The sequence below is a fragment of the Anser anser genome (genome assembly GCF_964211835.1).
Source record: "Anser anser genome assembly, chromosome: 3".
Lineage (NCBI taxonomy): Eukaryota > Metazoa > Chordata > Aves > Anseriformes > Anatidae > Anser > Anser anser.
Window position 1 is genome coordinate 83,534,293 of NC_139722.1, and position 21,998 is coordinate 83,556,290.

General features: G+C 38.3%; 2 protein-coding genes across 2 annotated transcripts in view; one reads left to right on the plus strand and one right to left on the minus strand.

The window, feature by feature from the left end:
• OPN3 (opsin 3) overlaps positions 1-15,575 on the minus strand; it is a 56,953-nt gene extending 41,378 nt beyond the window's left edge. Inside the window, exons 1-2 of the mRNA XM_083830339.1 lie at positions 13,254-15,575; positions 96-415 (exon numbers count right to left, since the gene is read on the minus strand). Of these exons, the coding sequence (XP_083686465.1) occupies positions 96-415; positions 13,254-13,605 (672 nt within the window). The 5' untranslated portion in view covers positions 13,606-15,575. The remainder of the gene's footprint in view (positions 1-95; positions 416-13,253) is intronic.
• A 2,294-nt stretch (positions 15,576-17,869) lies between these two features.
• WDR64 (WD repeat domain 64) overlaps positions 17,870-21,998 on the plus strand; it is a 65,317-nt gene continuing 61,188 nt past the window's right edge. Inside the window, 1 exon segment of the mRNA XM_083827635.1 lies at positions 17,870-21,219. The gene's annotated coding sequence lies outside the window, so the exon portion shown is untranslated.

A 21,998-nucleotide genomic window follows, 5' to 3' on the forward strand; every position in this document is an offset into this window, starting at 1 on the left:
AGTGCAAATTTAGGCTCTGATCCAAGTTTAATATGTGGTACCAGCATTTCTAACTGAAAATATTTCATTAAAAGAAGTCTTATCCATCAACTTACCATTCTTACTGCATATAGAATATGTCCATAGCAATAGGCCATGATCACAACAGGTACAACCAGACAGCCAAGGAAAAAAAAGAGCACAAAGGAGGTGTCATTGGGGTCTTTTGACTTCCAGTCCACTGAGCAACCTAATCCATGAATTTCCAGTGTGTATCTGTTCCAGCCCAAAAGAGGTGCTCCAGTCCAGGCCAATGAATAGAGCCAGATGTATGTGATAGCCCGCCAAGACCAGGAGAAGTCAATCACTTTTGCATGGACTACTCGAATGTAGCGTTCATAGGCGAGAACAGTGAGAGTCATAATTGAAACAATTCCTGTAAGAAAAGTAAAGAAAAGCAATTAAATCATTCACATTGTAAAATGGACTGACGTCCTCTTGATAACCTGGTAGCAAAGGAAACATTTAACTCAAAATTAGCTAGCTCATATTATGAGTAACACCAATAAGCTTTTTAGGTGACACCTCAGTAATCATTATCTACTAACTCAAACAGTACTACTAATTTCAGAACTACTCAGAGTAGGGTATTACAATCTGCCCCATGGTGTATGGTGGACAGAAAGTAGGACAAACAAAAAGGACGACTGAACTAATACTGAAGTAACATTTAGGAAAAAGTAAGTGACGGATTGTGCTCCAAGGTTTTTTGTTTGGTTCTGGTGATTTTTTTTTCCTTCCTTTCTTTTAAGAAAAAGCTGCCATATAAAAATGTGATAATAAACAATAACAATCTATTACGAATCTAGAGAATTCAGAGCTGAGACTGAAGTCAAGGAAAGCCTTCAAGAAAATTCTAACTTCTATCAAGATTTCATGCAAGTCTTTCTGTTCAAAAAAAAAAAAAAAAGGACAAAAAAAACAACTGATAAAGCAAAGTGTTACATAGCTAAAGGAGTCCTCTCTGGAAGAGATCCGTTTGAGTGTCCTTTCCTATCTCTCTGCTACCATAAAAATATCATAGTCCTCATTTCAATTATTTCTGCATTCTCTTCCTTTTCTGTCCACCTCAACCACACTACACACTTACTGTGTCAAGACAGAAATGCTGTTATTTTCAGCTCTCAGCTTTATTCTATCCAGACACTTTAATGAAGTCAAGGTAATTCTGTCCTGAGTAGGACATAAGGATTTCAGTTTCAATGGTCTGTGAAATTTAATAATCAAGAACAATATCTGCCCATCATGCATATGCCAGTCAACTGAAATCTCTGTTAAGATCCAGACTTCAAGCTCACATATGCAGCCTTTTAAACAACACAACCTGAACACAAAAGGGTTTTACAGCACTCTGTGTACAAATACTTGTGTCTGTATACATTTTATCTAATAAGCAGCATGGGTATTTATCACAGATTCCCACGGTGTTTCATTTTTTCAAGTACATTCATATTAATCACAATATACATTTATACAGGTGGGAGAAGGTTAAACGTGCAGATCTTGCTGCTGGAAAGAAAATAACCATTTTAGCAGTCAGAAACCTTCAAAGGATATCACAAATGTCTCATCTCACTTTGAAAAAGCATAAGCATTAAGGAATACAAATTAACAATTTGAGCACCAGCAACATGAATTTTAGGAAGACAACTAAGAATAACAAAATCTAGGGAAACGCTTAACCTCTGTGTCACTATGTTAATCCACAAAATCAGCATACTACTACTAACTGAGTATCTCACAGAAGGTTATGCTTTAAGATATCTGTAAGAAAGCTGCTTTGTCCTGCAACTATCAGAGGATTTTTAATTTATTTATTTTTAAGTTCATGAGTTCAGAAAGCTTTCTTGATTAACAGGGAAGTGATGCATTTTTGTCATTTCGTTATACATCTTTTCCATTCTGCATCAATGTGTATCCAAAGCATGTTTGACAATTTCAGCAACATCTTTGAGAAAGAAGCATTGATTAGCTCAAGAAATTCTAAAATAGCCTCATGGATAAACCATTAAAATGGGAAATGAACCAGGTTTTATACCTGTGAATAATCTGGAGCGAAGACTGGAAACCTTGTATGCTATTTCAGTTTCTTACCTATTGGGAATTCCAGCTATTTGGGTGTGCACTTTGTGGCAACACATTCCATTATGAAGCTGCAAAGCTGTAAAAGCAGAAAAATGCCCAAGGGCCTCATACAGCTCTAAGTACCAAGGGCTGGGATGTGCTTGCCACCTCCACACTTAGTGATGCAAACATAATACAGTGGCAGAAATCTTAAAAATATCTGTTCAAGCCTGACCTGCCATGGTCCATGCTCAACATGCACTTTGACAGTGTACAGTTTTTTCCATATACTAATAAAACTTTTGAGTTACAACCAAATTTCTACACAACACAAAAAATCTTCAGTGAGTTACCTGTATCTTTCTTAGGTAACTGCCTGCACCTCTGCTGCACTTATCCTGCAGATGGGAAACTTCTCAAATGAGCAAATTATAATTAAATTGAAGTGGGGAAGGGAGAATTTATATATTTCAGTAGGTGAAATTTAATTCAATTGGAGATTTTAGCTTTCATGTCAAAGGATGATTTCAAGCAGCAGTTGTGATATATTCAGCAACCTATGCAATACTTCTGGAATTTTACAGCTCACAGTTATAATTAACAAATGAAGGAGACGCACATCCTTTTGAACTTACTTTAAGTTAGTTACTTTTTTTCTGTTGTAATGCAAGATTCAATTAAATTTATTCTATGTGCCTATTAATGCCACTAGCAAGATTAGAAAAAAATGACATCTAAGATGCAGCTAAAGAATAATTGTTATATGTGTATATATATATGCACACAAAGTCATAGTGTTAATGAAGTAAAAAAGAGCTTTTTCACAAGAACTATCTAGTTACATAGTTCAAAGGGCTCAATAAGAAAACATTCATTTTGAAAGCATCCCCAAATAGATTTAAGAGCTCATTTTCTTGAAGTTTTCATACCTGCTTCTAATAAACTCCTATCCCTGACAGACTTATTTGCAGAAGTCTAGTAGTCAGTCTTTAATCAAACACTTTTCATCTTTAGAGGAAACAGTTTGGGAATCAATAATAACTACCAAATAAGCTTGCCACGTGCACACATATCTGTTTGCCCTTGAAGCCAAAGCTGTTATATCAAAACTTCTATAAAAGCTAATCCTCTAGATTTGATGGGTTTTTGTTCTGCAAGATTACTAGCTGGTGGTTTTAGATACAAAGCTAAAAACTAGAAACAGATATATAAAACTTTACCTTTGCATTCATATTTTGTTATATGTAGTGTTTATTTCGTTGTTATACACCCAGGTTTTTCCCAACAAATGTCAAATGAGCTCTAGAGAGGCCGAATGAAGTTTATTATGTTTGACTGCAAAGAGTTCATAAGTGAATCCTGCAGCCTTCACTCAAGCAAAATTAATAATAAACATTAATGGGGCCTCTGTACCTAAGGACTTCATCCATTCTCCTCTTTAGATCTTAACTCAAACCTTTCAGAATTATTTCTTTCTGAATCTTTTTCTATATTAGGCTCCACTTCACTGTCTTTTAATGGCCTTTCTAATGTGAATGATTTCTTCTTTTAAAAAGATTGATATACTAGAACATTTATTTTACATCCTAAGCAATCATTCTTTAAGGCCTCTTCACAGTTCTGTGTCTTTGCCCAGCATTAACACTATAACCTCATGTCAGGAAGGATGAAGGGAGTGGGTGGAAGATCAAAGTTAAAGGACTTAAATGTAGGATTGTATACAAAGCAATAAAAAGCATCAGTTATTTGCAGTTCAGAGAAGACTATTAAATTCATCCTGATAATAAATATATGTTAAATATGATGCTGAACTGGTTGAACCATCTATTAACAGTCGATTTAACGGATCTGATGGGATATCTATGCTAGGCATTAAAGACTCTTTGCTTCTTCTGTGGTCATTAAGCCTTCTCGGCATAACCTATAGTTTAAAACAATTAGGAGTAACACATACCTGTAGCCACCTTAATTTTCAAACAATAAGCAGAACACCATAAAAATCATAATACAGTTTGGATGACAGATTCATTTCTAAATCTGAGAAAACATGGCCTTAATTTCTGTACCTTTCTACTCACTAAACTTTCAGGCAAATTTGAGCAGTAGTGGTATCTCATTAATTTCTCTACTATAATTTCTTTTCTTCTATATTCAGATCCAAAATTGAAAGGAGACTTAAAAGTTAGGTTCTACTGTAAATAAATAAATAAATCCAGAATGCTAATCTCATCTAATTCAGATTAAAATAGGAGTAAAATCAAGGTTTAAACTTGTATTACCAGCCGCAATTTCCCTCTACAGACAAGCAAAGGGTTGAAAACAACTTTTCTAATGTGAGTGAAAAAATAACCTTGTTGTGGATCCCATAGCAAAACACAGGGGTTTTGTTTTGTCGTCCTGCCCCCCCCCCCCCCCCCCACCAGCATTGACTAACTCTTAATATTGACTTCTCTTTCTTGAAACTAGCTGTCAAGTTTCAGAAAGATTCCAGGAGCTGAACACTAAAGAACAGGTAGAAGGTAAACGTCCTTTAACTACCCATATGCTGAACCACAGAGGCTGGCAAGCACGTACCTGGTGACACTGTGGAAATTATCCTTAGTATTGAATGTATCATAAGCAATTTATGAGACTCTATATTCTGTGAGGTTGAGGTTTCCTGGGGCTTGGGGGACAGGGAGAAGTCATTGTATGTTGTCTTCAATATTATCTTGTGAATGGCTGCATGCATCTGGTATTTGGCTTTACACTGGCTAGTGAAACTCTATGCAAATCCTCTTTCATATGCAACACTCTAGTATGGATGATTTCTTCGCAAGGCTAGATCCAGGGAATTTTACATGTCAAATAAATGGAATATTCTTCAGATATATAACGTGTCACTCCAGATGCCACAATGCCCCCCTAGTGCTGAGCTGGCAGTTTGAATGGAACAATACTCAAGTGGAACAGCAGGAGCTGTCAGCTGACTCCTAAAATTTTCAGCCGATAATGCAGGAAAGAAAGAAACTCTATGCAGCTCTACCTAGAATAGGCACACACAGGAAAAAAAAAAATCTCATGCAAGTAGAACATTTCTCATTTTCTCAAAGATTCTCTGAAATCTGTTTTCAGAGATACCCCTTTCATGTCTCCACAGTTACACACACATACCTGGTCCATCTTCTATATTTCCCACCTTTGTTATTTTTGTTTCAGTCTTGCTGCCAATTAATATCTTGCATATTACACATTTTAGTGGGAAAGGGTATAAATACATGGCAGCAGCAAAAACACCTACTGATTTTTCTTTGGATACTCAAAAATCAAACTGAAAGACAAATCCATGACCACAAAGGATTTCGGGTCACATTTACTATTAAAGAAGTGAAAAAACAGCCCATTTCTCCAAAGATATGTATTAGCTGCTTCAAGTTTCATTACTCTGATTGAGATACCTGTCACTACTTCTACATGCCACGTTCTGCTGTCAGTCCTGTCAATAAATTAGTCTAAAACAGCCCCTATGAAGCAACCACAAATCTTTGGTTTCAAGCTATTCAAGTTAAAGAGGACTCCATCCATCTTCCTTTCTTCCCCATCAGAAAATCAAAATATGTGAACTTTCAATCAATTTTGGTTGGCTGGTAAACAGCAGGCTACAGTGTCTGTTGTAACCACTGAATTTAAAGGTGTTCCTCAAGTTAAGCCAAATCCTGGCAGGGATTTGTCAAGAGCACAGAGATGCAAGGCTTCTTGTGTTGTCCCCACAGAAACACAGTGCTTTATGTAATGCCATACTTTGATTGGAATCAACAGTGGCAGTTCTCACCTAGAAGAACCTTGCCTTTTTTAGCCTGGGATATACACACATCATCTGTTTTCTTGCACTGCTTCCAGCCACCTTTTGTAAGATCTACACACATGCAAGGCTCCATTCATTTTCCATATACAAATCAAATTTTGTGGCCCAGTACAGAGGAACACACTGAATTTTACATATTTTTTTCTTTTCTAAGCAGCTTTTCTGGAAATTATGTAGATTTCATCCAGGATGAGTTACACATTTTAATATAATGAACTATGTGCTGATTAAAAAAACAAAGTGTTACAGAAAGCCATTATGGTTATTATTTGCATATTAGCCCCTGGTATGCAAACCTGCACTTTTTTTTTTTTTTTAATCAAAGGAGCCATATATGAGAATTCATTACTTTGACTCCTGTAACAAAAATACGCATTTCAAAATGTTTTTACCTGAAGCCATCTATTCTTGAGATCTAGGTAGTACGATTCAAGACTAAGGCCCAAGACCCTGAAGATTGATTTAATTTATTAGTAAATCAGAGACTTTCAAACTCTTTCTGAAAGACTGGACTGACCAATACTTATAGATAATATTTGTCTGATCCACAGATTTTCATCTCAGAATACTCCTTTCCTCAAGCACTGAATATAAGCACTGTGTTAAGGAACTATAGATGCTATTTAAACTCTGATTTAAGCCTGGGCAATTGCATCCACATGAGTAGGGTCATTCTCATTTAAATTGTGTAAGTTAAACAAAGCAGAACAGAAGCGTACTCTTGTTTAAGCCAGTAGCATACAATTTCTATGTTGCAGTTTGTACTCTTCTCCAGTAGCAAGCCACTGAGTATTAGAAATGGATGGTATGCTATTTCTTATTAAAAAAAAAAATCCACAGAACCTCTTTTATTTTTTTGGCCAGTTTTATTGTTTTCCTGTTGAAATACTGCACTTGGTGTAGGTTTCATCACATCTCACATGTAACTTCCTATTTCTTCTGTACCCTGGGTTTTTCCAGAAGTGATATTATTCTTGATACATCATGAAATACTTTAAGCTACACAGTGTAGGTCATCATGGAGAAGAGTGAAAAACACAGCTGCAGTGTATCATCCCATACAGTGCATGTGTATTCTGAGTTTATAAACCTTAATTAGAAAGCAATATCGCAACACTCTTCAGAAACAGATGTGTTAGTTTCATCTAACAACACCCACAGTTGCTCCTGCCTTCTCCCTGCAATATATAACTTACTTGGATTCTGTTTGCCATGCTGCCCACCAAAACATGGCTTGTGATGCAGACAGAGTGGATATCAGATACACATTCCTGACGACTGAGCAACTCCGCAAAGCAACTACAATATTTTCTATGATTCTATAGAAAATGGACTCTTTGTCAGAGAGCATAGTGATAGGACAAGGATTAATGTCTTTAAACCAAAAAGGGGTAGATTTAAATTAGATACAAGGAAGAAATTCTTCACTCAGATGGTGGTGAAGCCCTGGAATAGGTTAACTAGAGAAGCTGTGGATGCCCCATCCCTGGAGGTGTTAAAGGCCATGTTGGATGAGGCTTTGGGCAACCCGGTCTGGTGGGAGGTGTCCCTGCCTATGGGAGGGGGAGTGGAATTGGTAGCATTCTGTGATTCCATAGTACAGCAAAGAAGATTCACTTTTGAGACAGACCAAGGCTTCTGTCAAAGAGCATATTATTTTTCATATCAGTTAAGACTTGACCTGCATCTAAGTGCTGAATAACTATTTTGCATATCTTATCAGAGGAGAAAGCCCCTCTTTTGCAAGCCCTCCTCATCTCCTTCACAACTGAACAGCTAAATACCATCTATTCAGTTGAAACAACGTATTGTCCATGGCAAGACAAGGCATTACTACACTCTGTTTTGTATTACTTAATATATAACCAAGTCTATTTGAAATCAGCAATTAAGTTTTAGAGTATATTTTCGGTGACAACTATGTATCATTGCTTATTTTTCAGCTAATTTTAGCATCCACGGTCTAATCCAGATAGGTGAAAAAAATCACTTCTCCTGAACAGAACAGATTTCCAAGTATATTTTATATACACCTCTACTATGAAAACAGCGTAGAATTAATCACCTCCTCCATGTTCAACACTGTAAGTGATTAATTCACTTCAAACAAATTGCTAAAGCTGAAAGCATGCTGATCAAGTCTCCAGCTGTCTGTAATGCAAGACCCTAAAACTGCCTGCCGAGCAATAGAAAATGCTTTTAGTGATATTAAATCAGTGCATATAACGTGTATTGGTAATGTGAGATGTGGGTACAGGGTATCAGTCTTTCACAGCATGTAGAAGGAGCCTTAGATAAACCTGTGGATGCACACTTCTCTTGCACACATCAAGTTCTGCAACAGTCACTGTCATTTTAAAGTCTTATTTGTCTGTGAAAGGACAGCAAATGCACATAAAGATTATTACACCCCTAGTGTGTTACTCTATAATTAAACAAATAGTTACTTCAGGAAAAGGTGAACTAAATAGTTACTTCAGGTAAACTTCTCTGTTAAGAGAGACATTTGGGCATATTTAACTGTCAAGCGTCTTCTCTAGCTCTTATACTCAAAACCTACACTCTCAATGATAACAGAAAACCTACTAGGTATGAGTTGTGTAACTAAATCAGATTTAGGGATTACCCAGATCTCTACTACTTGCAGCTTGGTTGACTACTACAGACAGGAAAAGAGTTATAAGGTTTTATGTAAAGAAGGGTTGGCAGGCTCAGGGCGACCGGCACAGAGTTGACTGCACAACTCTATGGAAAGGTGACCCTCACAGCTTTAATACATCATTTAACTGAAGTAACTATTTTATTCCATCGGGACAGTGCAACTGTTAAAAATCAGAACTCAGTAAGCTAAACTAGATGGGATTACTGTCCAAGACATACAACCATGCCATCCAAACTTAAACTTGTCAGTACTCATTTGATCTCTGCCATTTTCCCCACACTAGTACATGGAGTGCTGAGAACGGCTCTGCAGTGGCACATGGAAGCTCTTTTTGTGGCCTCTATTGTGAGGATATCAGCACCTACACTACAGCTTGACTTCTGAATCTAATGAGAAAATAAAAATTGAGGCTGTTCTTTGTGTGACAAGGAAAGTTCAGCAGTCAAAATGATGACAGTTTTGCACTCTGGCAAGCAGATTGTCTCCACTCTGTCCCCAGCATCTGTACACTGTAAAGCCTAAATCGAAGTTCAAGTCCCAGAAAAAAAACATCTAGCAGTAGCACCAACAGTAAGCCCCAATCTGCACAACAAGAAGCAGAAATCGCTACATGGGCTTGCCTAATTATAATGTTACGGTAATGCAAATGTAGACAATCGCAAGGAACATAAAAATAGCTGTTTATCCCTAGACAGACAATCAATCTGAAGTTGTATTACTTTCTTCTCAACTGAAAAGCTTTGAAACATGCAAATTTGCTTACAGTGCATAAGTTCTGGATCTCAAGTGCCTGCAATCAGCTAGACTGACTGGTAAAATGAGAAGCGCTTTTGCAAATGAAATATTCAGATTACCTGACACAAAACTCCTAGGAGAAGTGTAGAGAGAGCTCTCTTTGCTGTGATTTTTTTTTTTTTTTGGAAAAAAGTTGTCATCATGACATAACAAAGACTTCTGAAAACGCAGATGTTACCAGTTCATTTTAAGCACATACTCCACCTATAAGAACACATGTAAAAATTATAAATACAGCTGCATGATCACAATTTTCAAAGTGAATTCTGAATCTGTGTTATTAGCTACAGTAATTGGAAAGAATGTGATTTTCAAAACTTGTTGAGAAATATCCCTGAGTTTAAAATGAAAGTCACAATTGTTTTAAAGTAGTTTTAATCATGTGTCGTAAACTTGTTCACTATTAGGGAAAATTGTAGCTTAAATCACTGCAAACCTACCTTGCTCAAGACCGAAGCACTATAAAGTCAATGGCGAATATAATGCCACTATTTAAAATTGTTTCCATTCATCTTCCACATGGAGGCTCTTTGAGTTCATGACACAAATACTTTTGTCACGAGAAGTAGCCAAACGCAGAGGTAGGCCAGGGTCAGGATATCAAGTTCTTAGCATAAGCTGCAATATATGAGTAGAAGGGGTGGTGCTCTTCAACCTTATACCTCTCAAATTCAAAAGCTTTCCTTCAAGCTGTCATTTATAGATCATCTATAAACTATACAACTATTTCTGGAAGGCACATCCTATGAGCAGAGGCTGAGGATACTTGGTTTGTCTAGCTTGGAAAAAGAAGGCCAAGAGGCAGTCTCACTGCAGCCTCCAAAGGAGGGGATACACAGAGGGAGGTGCTGATCTCTGCTCCCTGGTCAACAATGACAGGATGCACAGGAACAGCACAAAGCTGCACCAGGGGAGCTTCAGAATGGACTTCAGGAAAAATTTCTTCACTGTGAGGGTGGTCAAACACTAGAAGAGGTTTTCCAGCGAAGCGGTTGATGGCCCATGCTTATCAGTGTTCAAGAGGTATTTGAGCAATGCCCTTTAACTTTTGGTTAGCCCTAAAGAGGTCAGGCAGTGGACCCAATCTTCATAGGTCCCTTCCCACTGAACTATTCTATTATATCAACCACAGAAGACAGCTTAGAATATCGGCTGCTCTCCCAAGAAAAATAAAATCAAAACTGAACAGCCTTTGGACTGGAAGTGTACAGAAAAGTTCATACAACAAAGTACAAGCTCAAGCACAAGAATATAATCACTTTACAGTAAATAAACAGGCTTTGGTCATTCCACGTGAAGTAGCTGGACTGTGTCCAAACCCAGCAGACAAATACCTACATCAGTGAAGTAACTTCACGGTATTTGTTATTATGATTTAATGGACTTCACAGTCATGGTAACAGAACTACCCCCCCTTTCTTCTAGAAACGTCTTTATTAGGTCACTCTGGTTTACTGAAGTTGAAAGCTACAAAGCTGCAACTATCTTGCTTAGTGAAGCCATTACTTTTAAATGTCAATTTAAAACTGTTGATTTCATGTTTTCCAATCAGTGAGTGTACTGTTTATTGCCAAAAGTTCTCAAAAGAGAGTTACACCTTAATAATCATTACTAGTTACTACGCATACAAGACTTCATTACCTTACCTTTCCCTCCGTCAACCCTTACTCCAAGAAAATAGCTGACTTGCGCTTTTATATTCAAGAGAAGTGTATTTATAATACCTGGTTACTCTGAATGAAATCCCCAATCAGTCTCTTCACCACCACCACCACAAAAGAAAACACCTTCAAGGCATTGCTCTCCTCATAGACATATTAAATATTGAAAATAGAAGCTGTGGTGGCAGTAGTCCAGATGATAAACAGAGAAATGTGATGCTACCTGCAGGGCATCATTGTTTTTTCAGTATTGACATGCCTCTGCTCTCCTACTCAGTTAGCTGGCGAACTACATATCTTCACAATCAGAAAAGAGCAATCTTTGTATTTCCAGCTGAGCATATGGAAGCATTGGTATGTATAAAAGGAAACCTTAAGACTAGAAGTAACTTTATTGTGCTACTGACGAATTATAATATCCAAGTGAAATATTTTCTATTACTTTACATGGCAGCTGAACCAACTCAGAAATATCTGACACCTGAATTTAAGTGGTGCATTTACTCTCCACTTCCATGGGAAAGACTCCACACACAAACGTGCTTTTCTAATACATCATAAAAAATTCTTCTCACTGAAGCACACTGTGTGAGAGGAAAATAACATGACCACGCACAGGAAGATGTGGTTTTGCAAACCAAAATGCTACTTGGATCATTCTGTAATTAAGACCTGTGAGTCTGCCTACTTTTCTTTGTAAATAAATTTTATATAAGAAAGCAATGCAGGAAAGCATCAACATAAAATATAGTTATAGTGACCAAATATGACACTAAAAACCAAAAACGAGAAGACACATATGATCAAGCATTTTGCTTTCCAATTTATATCTCATCATTTCTATTTATTCCATCTTTGGAAGATAAGAGATGATTATTATGGTTTGGTTTTTTTTTTCCCCCCAATTACCCTTACTATACCTCTTATTTTTTGATCTATATACAAAATGCCTTCATCAAAAATTGTAAGTATAACACATAAGGGATAAAGATAGTAACTGAAAGATACTTAAATTCTCCTGTGTAAGCTTAATGTTCAACTGCCTGGCTGAACCAAATGGCAAATGCCCAAGTTTCTCAAGTATTTGAATGGTCTGACTGATATAGACAGCCTTATGTTAGCTGGGTCCTCTAGTATTTCCCCTCCTAACACTAGGAAACAAATGTCTAAGAGCTGTGCACCATTAAAATCATTATGCAATACCAATGCCTGCACAAAGGTCTAACTACAGCCTGAATCCACCCTGACTCCCAAGATCCAAGATTTTTGCTACTCTATGCAGCAGCAGTCAAATGAATCACGAGGAATCACACACCTTCATCCCAGCAGCCGAACAAAAGCACACTTGAGCGTCACATGAAACAAAGATTAGGCAGGAAAGCTGCAATCCTTACAAGAGACATTAATTTACCTTAATAAATCCAATTTTCAGTGAACACACATTGTGTGAGCACATGCAGTAATCCACCTCTCATTTGTACACCTCTGCTAGAAAGAGAACTTTAAAATGAACTTTTTGTTCCTGACTAGCACTTGCCTTCACCATTATAAACACAATCCTGTTATTTACAACACCCCCTATCAGTAAATGAATGAATATCTACATTCCTTTTAACAGGCTGCATGTCTGTTAAATACACCGCTGGACTACATCCTACTTCTGTAAAGGTGAAGTATGAATCTCAGAAAAGAACACAGAGATGTTATGGGGGGGGGGGGGGGGGTTGTGGTTTGATTTGTTTGTTTTGGTGGGTTTGTTTGGATGAAACTAGTGGAAGTACTCCTACAGTGCTAAAAACCCCTTTTTCACAGGAAGCAGTGATTCCGCAAATAGCACTCTGTTACAACTGAAGGATAATACTTGAGTTTCACAGAGGGATAAAAAAAAATCAAGGTGCTGCCATGTTTGGGATAATTTTAGAGACAGAGAAGTCCAAACACTGGGGAGGCTGCACCCCTCCTGCTGTAAAAGGGCACTATTAGAGTAAGGCATCAATTTCCTATCAGTCCCACTGCTGCAGCTGTGCACGTTCCTTATTCAGAGGCTAAGGTATTTCCACCAGAAAACACAACCGTTCGTACCAAGTCCATCCATCGGACTGGGCTGGGGCTGAGGGACGGGACGGTTGGGGCTAAGGGGGCGGCGGCTGGTGACAGGCGGGGAGGGGAAGGGAAAGGCAGCACCCACCGAAGAGGCTGTTGCTGAAGCCGTCCCAGACGCAGCCGGCGGCGTCCCAGACCCAGCGGCTCCTCAGGCAGGACATGAAGGTGAGGCTCACGCCGAAGACGGACACCAGCAGGTCGCTGAGGCTGATGTTGACGAGGAAGAGGTTGGTGGGCGTGCGGAGCCGCTTGAACTTGTAGTAGAGCACCAGTACCAGCAAGTTGTTGCACAAGCCCAGCACGCCGATGGTGGCGATGAGCAGCGCCAGCAGCTCGTAGGTGCCGGCGCTGAAGGGGGGCCGCTCGCCCGGCACCTCCTGCTCCTCCGCGGGGGGCTCCAGGCGGCTGGTGGCGACCGAGCCGTTCCCCCAGGGCATGGCTCACGGGCTGCCGGGGCCCGGCCACAGCGGGGCTCATCCCCTCTGAGCTCCCCAGCACCCTGGCAGCCCGGTAACGAGGGCAGGAGGAGGAGGAGGAGGAGGAGCCCTCTCCGCCTTCCCGCCCACGGAGGGGGAGCCCTCAGGCGGCGGAGCCGTTGCCCGGCCTGAGGTGCTGCCACCGGGCGGCCCTCAGCGGCTCCTTCTCAGCCCTGCCTGTCGGTGAGCAGCCTGGTCGTGACCGGGATGGGGCTGCTGCCCCAACGTGAAGTGTTCCGTGTGTTTCGGCTCCCTGAAGCTGCTTTCCTGAGCGCTCCCAGCCAGGTAGCTCTGTGTGGGGCAGTCCGGCTTTACGCCGTGCTTCAGGAAGAGGTAGAAACTGCTGAGCCGCTGTTTAGACTCCAGATGTTTCACCAGTGACACTACCCTCTCCTTCCCCTTTGTGGACGTAGTTTCTATTAAGACTGGCTTTTTTATTATTTTTTTTTTCCCTAGTGAGTCTGAGTTAGCGGTCTTTGCTTATGCATCTAGGAGGAGCAGCAGAGGAGGAAGGTGCTTCCCCACAGCCCTTTGAGGTGGCTGTAGCAGCTGCATCTTCACAAAGCAACTGGCAGCATTATTTTTGCCCACAGATAAACTTATGCAAGTGAAAACTTTTTTTTTTTTTTTTTGTCACACACGAGGCGAGTAAGTCATGTCAGGTACTGAAGCTAACACTATGAAGTCACCTATTTTTGCATCTTTGTTTCCAGTGTGTGTTGTGCGAAAATGGTGTAGAAGCCTGCCTTCCTACAACCGTAGCTGGTAGTAGTCAGAGAGTTGAAGTAACCCCCAGCTGTGCTAGGTTAGCTGTACTGTCTCCAAACTGAGCTTTTGTCCCTGAATATGTATGGCTGTAATTTTTGCTCAGCCAAGCTTCAGGCCTAACATACCTTGCCAGATGAAACATCAGTCTTCCCCACAGGAAGGCCTTCAGTTTGTTTGCTGACCCACACACACACATTCTTATTGGAAGGTAGGTGCATTGAGAACACCGATGGGGGCCAGCCTTCACTGGGATCAGACAAAAATTTCAGTTTAGATCGCTTCTTAGTTCAGATTATTAAAAAAAAAAAAAAAAAAAAAAAAAAAAAAAAAAGATCAGATATGTCAGCTATGGAAGCAATAGAATTTTCATAGAAATGTGGCCTGGCAAACAACACCTGCTTGTTTTGTGTTGTTTGTTTGTTTGTTTGTGTTTTCCCTCTGAACACAAATAGTGGTGTTAAGAGGGATGATAGGAGAATATGATTCCTTGTGGACTGAGACTGAAAACACTGGTAGTTGAGGTAGTTTTGATGTCTTTCAGGATGCCTACTTGAATACAAATTATGGGCTTGCAGTGGCAATTTTATATGACAAACTAGTGCTGTAATGCAATGGGTCAGAAAAGTAAAACACTCATTGAAGTAACCATTCTTATCAATATAAACTTTATTTACAATATTTTCAAATTCATCAAATATGACGTAATCGATAACTGAACCCTACTTTTAAAACGTATTTGTCTATTTCTTGATCACTGGTCTTCTGTCTTTCCTGTTTACAAAAGCAGTAGGAGCAGCCGCCTTTCTCATATTAATTATATTTCCCCCATACACGCATCCCCCGCCCCCAAGAGATGGATTAATAGAACACGTGACTTCCTTCCAAAACTTCCAGTAACTGACCTGTGGCACCTCAGCATGTGCTTTAGGAGAAGCATAACTCTTTAGTTTCCTTTATCAGTAAAAGGGAATTACTTGTGCATAAACAGACCATGTGCAAAAATACCATATTATGGGTTGTTTTATAACCAGCTGCTGCATGGTAAAAGTCTCACAATAATAGTAAGACATGGCTGGGCCAAATTAATGATACACATTATTAAGAAGAAATCTCTACCTTCTGCCCTTAAAAGAAAGTCTTACATTGAGCGTGTATCTTATTTTTGCTGCATAAAATGAAAACAGAAAAAATCTGGTGAGGCACAGGGTAGAAATTTAGTGAGGAAATAAATAAATTTTAGACAATGTACTGCTCATCAGAAGATTCCATCATATACTCAGGGTTTCTAAGTAGTTTTTCAACTATAGCACCTGACAAAAGTACTCACTCTTATTTGTCTTCTGGATTTGTAGAAAATAAGAAAAAAAGAGTCCTGTATTATTAAAAAAAAAAAAAAAGTCCTTGCAAATCCCTAGGTGCTCCTAGATCACTTCTGCATTAGTTCTTTTAATGTGTTGTCCATTAAGTACAAAGTACATGGAATGGTAGAATCCATTGGATGGAGATTTTCAGATGACCAGCATATATATATGTGTAGATATATGCTTACATATGTATAAGAAAAAATAAAAATAAACGCTAGCTATTGAAATAATGCTTCAAAATTAAAAAGTTCGTAGTTATCTGGGTCTGACTTTAGAAGTTCCCTGACTTGGCTGTATTTAGACATTGAAATGTTTCAGGACATCAGAGCATTGAGTGTCAGTCACATTAGAGGTGAGGAATGAAGCAGAGTGCTCTCTAACCTTGTGTAGAAGTAGAAATACAAACCCTGTCGTACTGACCATGACTCCCAGTCCTAACGATACCATCAAAAATGTCAATATTTTCAAAAAATGAGAACACTGGGTGGTGGAAGACAAGTGTTTTAAGCAACTTGAGACATCTTTAATTTCCCATTTGTTCATTACCTTATATTTTGCTTTCACTCATTTTCTTTATTATTTCTCCTTTATTTTCTGCTAGCATGTCTTTCAATTCACAGGCTGTTTCCCATCTTTTGTGACAAGCAGTGTGAGAAGAGAGGCTTTTGTCCATACTCAATACATTTGTTTCAGGAATCAAATGGTGCTGGGATTTTGTTTCTTGTTTTGAACTCTCTAAAACTTATTATTTCAAAGAGTATGTTAGACAGCTAGATTGCAGTTTCTGAAAGTAAGTAAATAAATGACTACCAGTCTTCAGCTTTTTAATTAGGATTTTTACAGCCTTCTGCTGGTATTTGATTTCTTATATATTCTCTTTGCTATTCTTTAGCTTTAAAGGCAGATAAAAAACAAATGATTATTCACTGGATCTATATATAGCTGCAACACGTATCTATAGCACAAGGAAGAGTTTATGGACAGAAACCTTTTATCTGTTCACAACCACTTGGTGTTTAAAAAGGGCTTTATTTTAGCTCTACATCTGCTGATAATGCAACATATGAGAAAAAAAATGTGCAAGCTTAATGGCTAAAGTTAAAAATTAGGCCTTGATCCTACAGAATTTGTAATCCTAGCTATACAATCTAGTCTGTATTGGGATATGAACTTTAAATCATAGAACAGGCTGGGCAGAAAAGTTGCAAGAAACTGAGAATACTCTGAACTGGGAAAAGAGGTTGGCTCAAATACAGTTCACTGAAGCAAGTGCAAGTGCTTGCAGCAGGGACATGACCCAAATGGGTAATCCTGGAAGGTGATGAGGTGCTGTTGGAGCACCCGTGCTGAATCTGGAAGTTCACTGCAGCATGTACAGTGACCTCTGAGCTCTAGTATACCTGGCAGGTGTACAAATAGCTGTACTAGCTGCAGGTGCAATTCATCTCGCCTGAATTATATATTTAAAAGTTAAACACTTAAAGCCAGTAAGATGAATCATTGTCTTAGAGTGTTTATTTTTTTCACTAGTGACTGGCTTATCAGGTTACTTTAGATGCCTAAGTTACGTGAGATGAACTTCATCTTAGTAGTACAAACCTGTGTGGTACTGCAGTATGTTCTCAGGTGGCAGATGCATACTGATGCCTCCTTCGTGCCTGTTTCTTGCTATGTAGATTAAAATAAGTGGTGATATATACCTTCACATACCTGCCCTGGATGTATAAACACAGCTCCTAGGGCAGCTTGAACCCTAACCACTAACATTGTAAAGCCGAATCAGACCAGTAGCATCACATTGTACAGCAATAACCCTGTGAAATTCAGCTGTGATATAAAATGCTTATTTTAAAGGAATGACTTTCCAGAGGAGTTTATTTCTATGCTGCAGCTTCTCATTAATATGATAAACAGGCAGTGAAAGAGATAACAAAATCACTGGCCTGTTTTCATTTACCAGAATCCAACATGTAAATCATAAATATTGCATAAGAAATATGATTTTTTAAATTATCATCTCAAGCTGGTGTTAGTGACACAGCAGACCAAACATATTTTGCAGCAAGTAGTGTGATATTGCTTCTGTGGTGATAATAGGGCTAAGACAAAGTGAAAAGTGAAGTCAGTAGAAAAGAGAGTGAGCTAATGTAAATATGAACTTGATAGCACCCCTTCAACACTGTTTCAGGGGAGAACTTTTATTTTTTCTCTATGAAGAGTTGATTTTTCAAACTCCCTACTGGTCAGGGAGGAGATCAGATGCTCTGAACTCAAGCAACTCAGCCCTGACTTGCCTGCAAACACAGACAGGTTTGTGGGGATTTTTTTTTTAATTATCATTATTTTTTTGCAGCTGGGGTTGATCTAGACCACAACCAGAGACTGAACCCAAGTCTCCCACATGCCAGAGCCCAGAGCCTCTTTAAGGACAACTCAGGTCATTTTAGAGCTATTGTGCTTTCTTTTGGACTGTCATTTTACTTGGTGACGATCTGTCTTTAAGTTAGACTATCAGAAAAGATGACTGGCAACCTGGTAGCAGGCAGGGAATAAGATCTATCACTTTTTGCTGGTTTGTCTTCTGCAGTAGCTTAGGGTTATTTGTTTTGAACTGGCAAGGTACATGGTCAGAATTTTAAAACTAGCATACATTTTCATAGACTTCTGATAGTTCTTGAGATCAGATTGAAAATGATTGATTTTTCTAATGAGCTGCCAATCCAGCAATGAGTTGGCTGTAGCTGTTCTTTGTGCCTGCTGTACAAACTATCATTAACTTTGTACTGATCTGAGAATTTACCAATCGAGAGCAATCTGACTGCATAGTAAGAACGGCAGAGTTGGGAGGTTTGACTTCTGAATGTATGTTAACTCTACCATATTCCATATCCAATGCTTTTCACAGTATCAGTAAGGGAGACAGGAAAGAAAATGCTTTTTATTCATTTAATGCTACTGTAGACTTACTAATGCAAGGACTTCCTGTTACTCATCAATTTAATACTGAATTTGCCTCTTAGACTTAGCTTATCTTCTAATGTAGTTCCTCTCTTCTCTACTTTTGTTTGTCAGTCCATTCAATCATCACATCTTATTTGAAAATTGTGCTGTACATTTTTTGGAGTTTAAGCATTGAAGACAACAGAATTAGCTGGTACCGAAAACAGTGGTACTTTATTTGGGATTTCCACATATTTAGATTGTGCTGTATAACAAGAAATCCCTTGGTTGCAAGAGAACAAAATACAGTTTTCTGTTCTTAACCTTTCCATCCTGTTAATTGAGAAATGAGAATATAATGTCATGTCATACAAGCTTAGATGATGCAGAATGGAGAAATTAGTCAATAGGACACACTGCATAACAAGGGTTCAACTTGAAGCTCCATAAGAAATACACCATATCTCTAGCCAAGATACAGTATCCAACCAACCACCAAGTGTCTTGACACACAAGTGAAACATTTTCCTTTATAATGGCTGGAGAATTACTGTAGGAACTAGCAAAAATGCATCCTCAAGCTATCCCTCCCTTTACCAGGAGTCAGTGCTGCTTTTCTCTGCACAATTCGCTTCCTTATTATAAACAAAAGATGTACTCACTGTGGTTGAGCAGGAATACCCAGCAACTTTTGTCCTCTTCCCAGTGGAAAAGATAGAATTTCAACCAGTTGAGTTATCCATGTAATAAGTTAGGCAGCATATCTTAAAACACCACTTTCCCCAAAGAACTATATATTTCATGCAGAGACTTACATGCATTATTTCCAGTAACTTCATTCAATATCAAATTTACTTTTGTTCACTGCTGTTCACATGATTTTTTCCAAGTGTGTGTGATGACTATGGTCTTTCTCTGTTTTTGAAGAAGTGGTTTTGTTATTCCTGAAACATGGCTGATCACTGTCGATCCTTTAGATAGACACAAAATATATACAATACAATTCCTCCTTTCCTTTCAACTACAGAATATCCACAGAGCAGAAATTCCACGTGCAGCAATTCAAGCAAGCCTTGAGCAATGAGCCTGTCATCCACCTTGGGTGGAGTAATAGAAAAGGTGATGTGGAGATAAATAGCCAAAGAACAATACAAAGAAACTGATCAATATAGTCTAGTAAAAAGTGGATCTAATGAATAGACTGAAGTTTATTGTTTGAACAGAGTGCCAATTTGCTTAATGTTGTATTGCATAGCAACATGGTTTCAGCATTTTTTTTAAGAAACTGAAAAGCTGAAAAATGCAGAAAAGAATCACAAACATTATTTTGAGACCTGAAGGAAAATGTTGGAGTAGGAGGTACAGAATCCAATGTATTTTAATTAACAAGAGAAAAATGGAGAAGTAATTCAGGTATAAGGGCTCCTGGTAGGAGAATATACCAACTATTTCTCTAAATCACTGAAGACATTACAAAAACTGTCTAGTGGAAGCTGAAGCCACACAAATTCAAATGAGAGTTTTAAAGTTTAACAGTATGAGCAATTAACCTTTGGAACAAAAGTGATGGATTCTCCATGTCTTGGTGTCCACATCTGAAAACTGGATACCTTTCTGCAAGTTACGCTCTAGAAAAACATTGTTGGGATAATTATAATGATAAATGGCTGATATTTAAAGATCTGTGATACAAGGGGAGTGAAAGTAGAAGATCTAATCATCCCTTCTGGATTTAAATGTTATGAATTCATGGTGCCTTCCTTAAATTCAGGAGCAAGAATGCTAATTAAGGTCAATGGATATTTTGGCCTGCCTATTCTAATCAGATTTTCTCGTCCAAAAAATCAACCATCTGCTTAGTAAAGCAGTTACATCTTCACTGGTATTAAGAAAAAAAAAAAAAAAAAGAAAAATCTAGGATTTTGTAAATTACCTGGATGAGGGGAATAAAAAGAGGAACAACTTTTCTATCTTCATACAACTTTGTGTTCTATTTTTTTTTTGAATGACAGAAGATACCAGTTTCTATTCATTATCACTAATGTGCTTCCCTGAAGTACCTTGGAGTTTTGTTGATCATGAAAATATGTAATTGCATTAATGAATGTGAATTAGATCAATGAACAAATGTGAAATTTGCTTAAGCATGGCAAATGCCATGAACTATTTTGCTCACCTTCAATTATAGTTCATTTACATTTGTTATGCCAATGACATTCCTGTAAATCTACAGTGGATGTGGGAGTAGTGTGATAATCAGAGACATGGCAGAATTTAATGTCAGCAGAGTGTGTGTTATAAAATGGGCTGCGGATATTGCACGTTTTAAAATGTGGACATTAATTATGAGGATTTGTAATACTTTAAAACAATTAATTCTGGGTTGGGATGTTGTTCCTGTTTTACAGGCAAATTTTAGCAACCTGATAAAGTTAACAAGACAGAAATGTTCATCCGACTTGGAATTAGTACATACTGCCTTCACTTGACAGTGTTAGAAATGGTAAGCCTCTACAATTTACAAAATGTTATCAAGCGTAAGGGGTCAGATTCACTAAAAGTTCACAGAGACTGAAAGCTGATCATCTGAGTTGTAATGCAGAACCCTGAGCAAGATAACTAGCTTCCATATGCACAGAACCTACAATTATAACAAGATCCAAAATAATTAACATACTAATTATTGGTATCTAAAGCCTTTTTTTTTTTAACTGTCTAGTCAATAGATACTATTCTTTGAGGAAAGCTTTTAACATCATTCTTTTTACTTCATTCTGAACCATTCTTTTAAGACAGCTGTTTACATCATTACTTTTCAAAGAATGAATGAAGCTTGATTCTTTAGAATATTCCCACAAGAAGTGGTACTCATCCTTTATTCAGTAGTCACAACGATACTCACTCAGGAGACAAGATTTAGATTTGATTCTCTTTCAGCCAGAGGAAAAATAAATTAACTTTTCCAGCACTCCAGTAGGATACCCTAGGGTTCCACTATCCAGTAAAGAATTTAAGATGTGGTGGGATGGAAAGACAATGCAAATATAACACAGGTTTTGGTGCTTTCACAATGATTTTGATTGGTCAGTGGGTGCTCTGGGCTGTCACTTTTCAAAGAAAGTGGTAGCTGCAATTTTGTTTTCTGAACAGCCCCATCCTGCTTTTAAGTTGCTTTGAAAACTGCAAACAGACAGAAGTTCTTGGGTCACTGTGGTATAGGAATATCTGACTTTAAGGTCCTGACTTTAAGGACTGAACTTAGGCACAAGTTAAATGTGGACC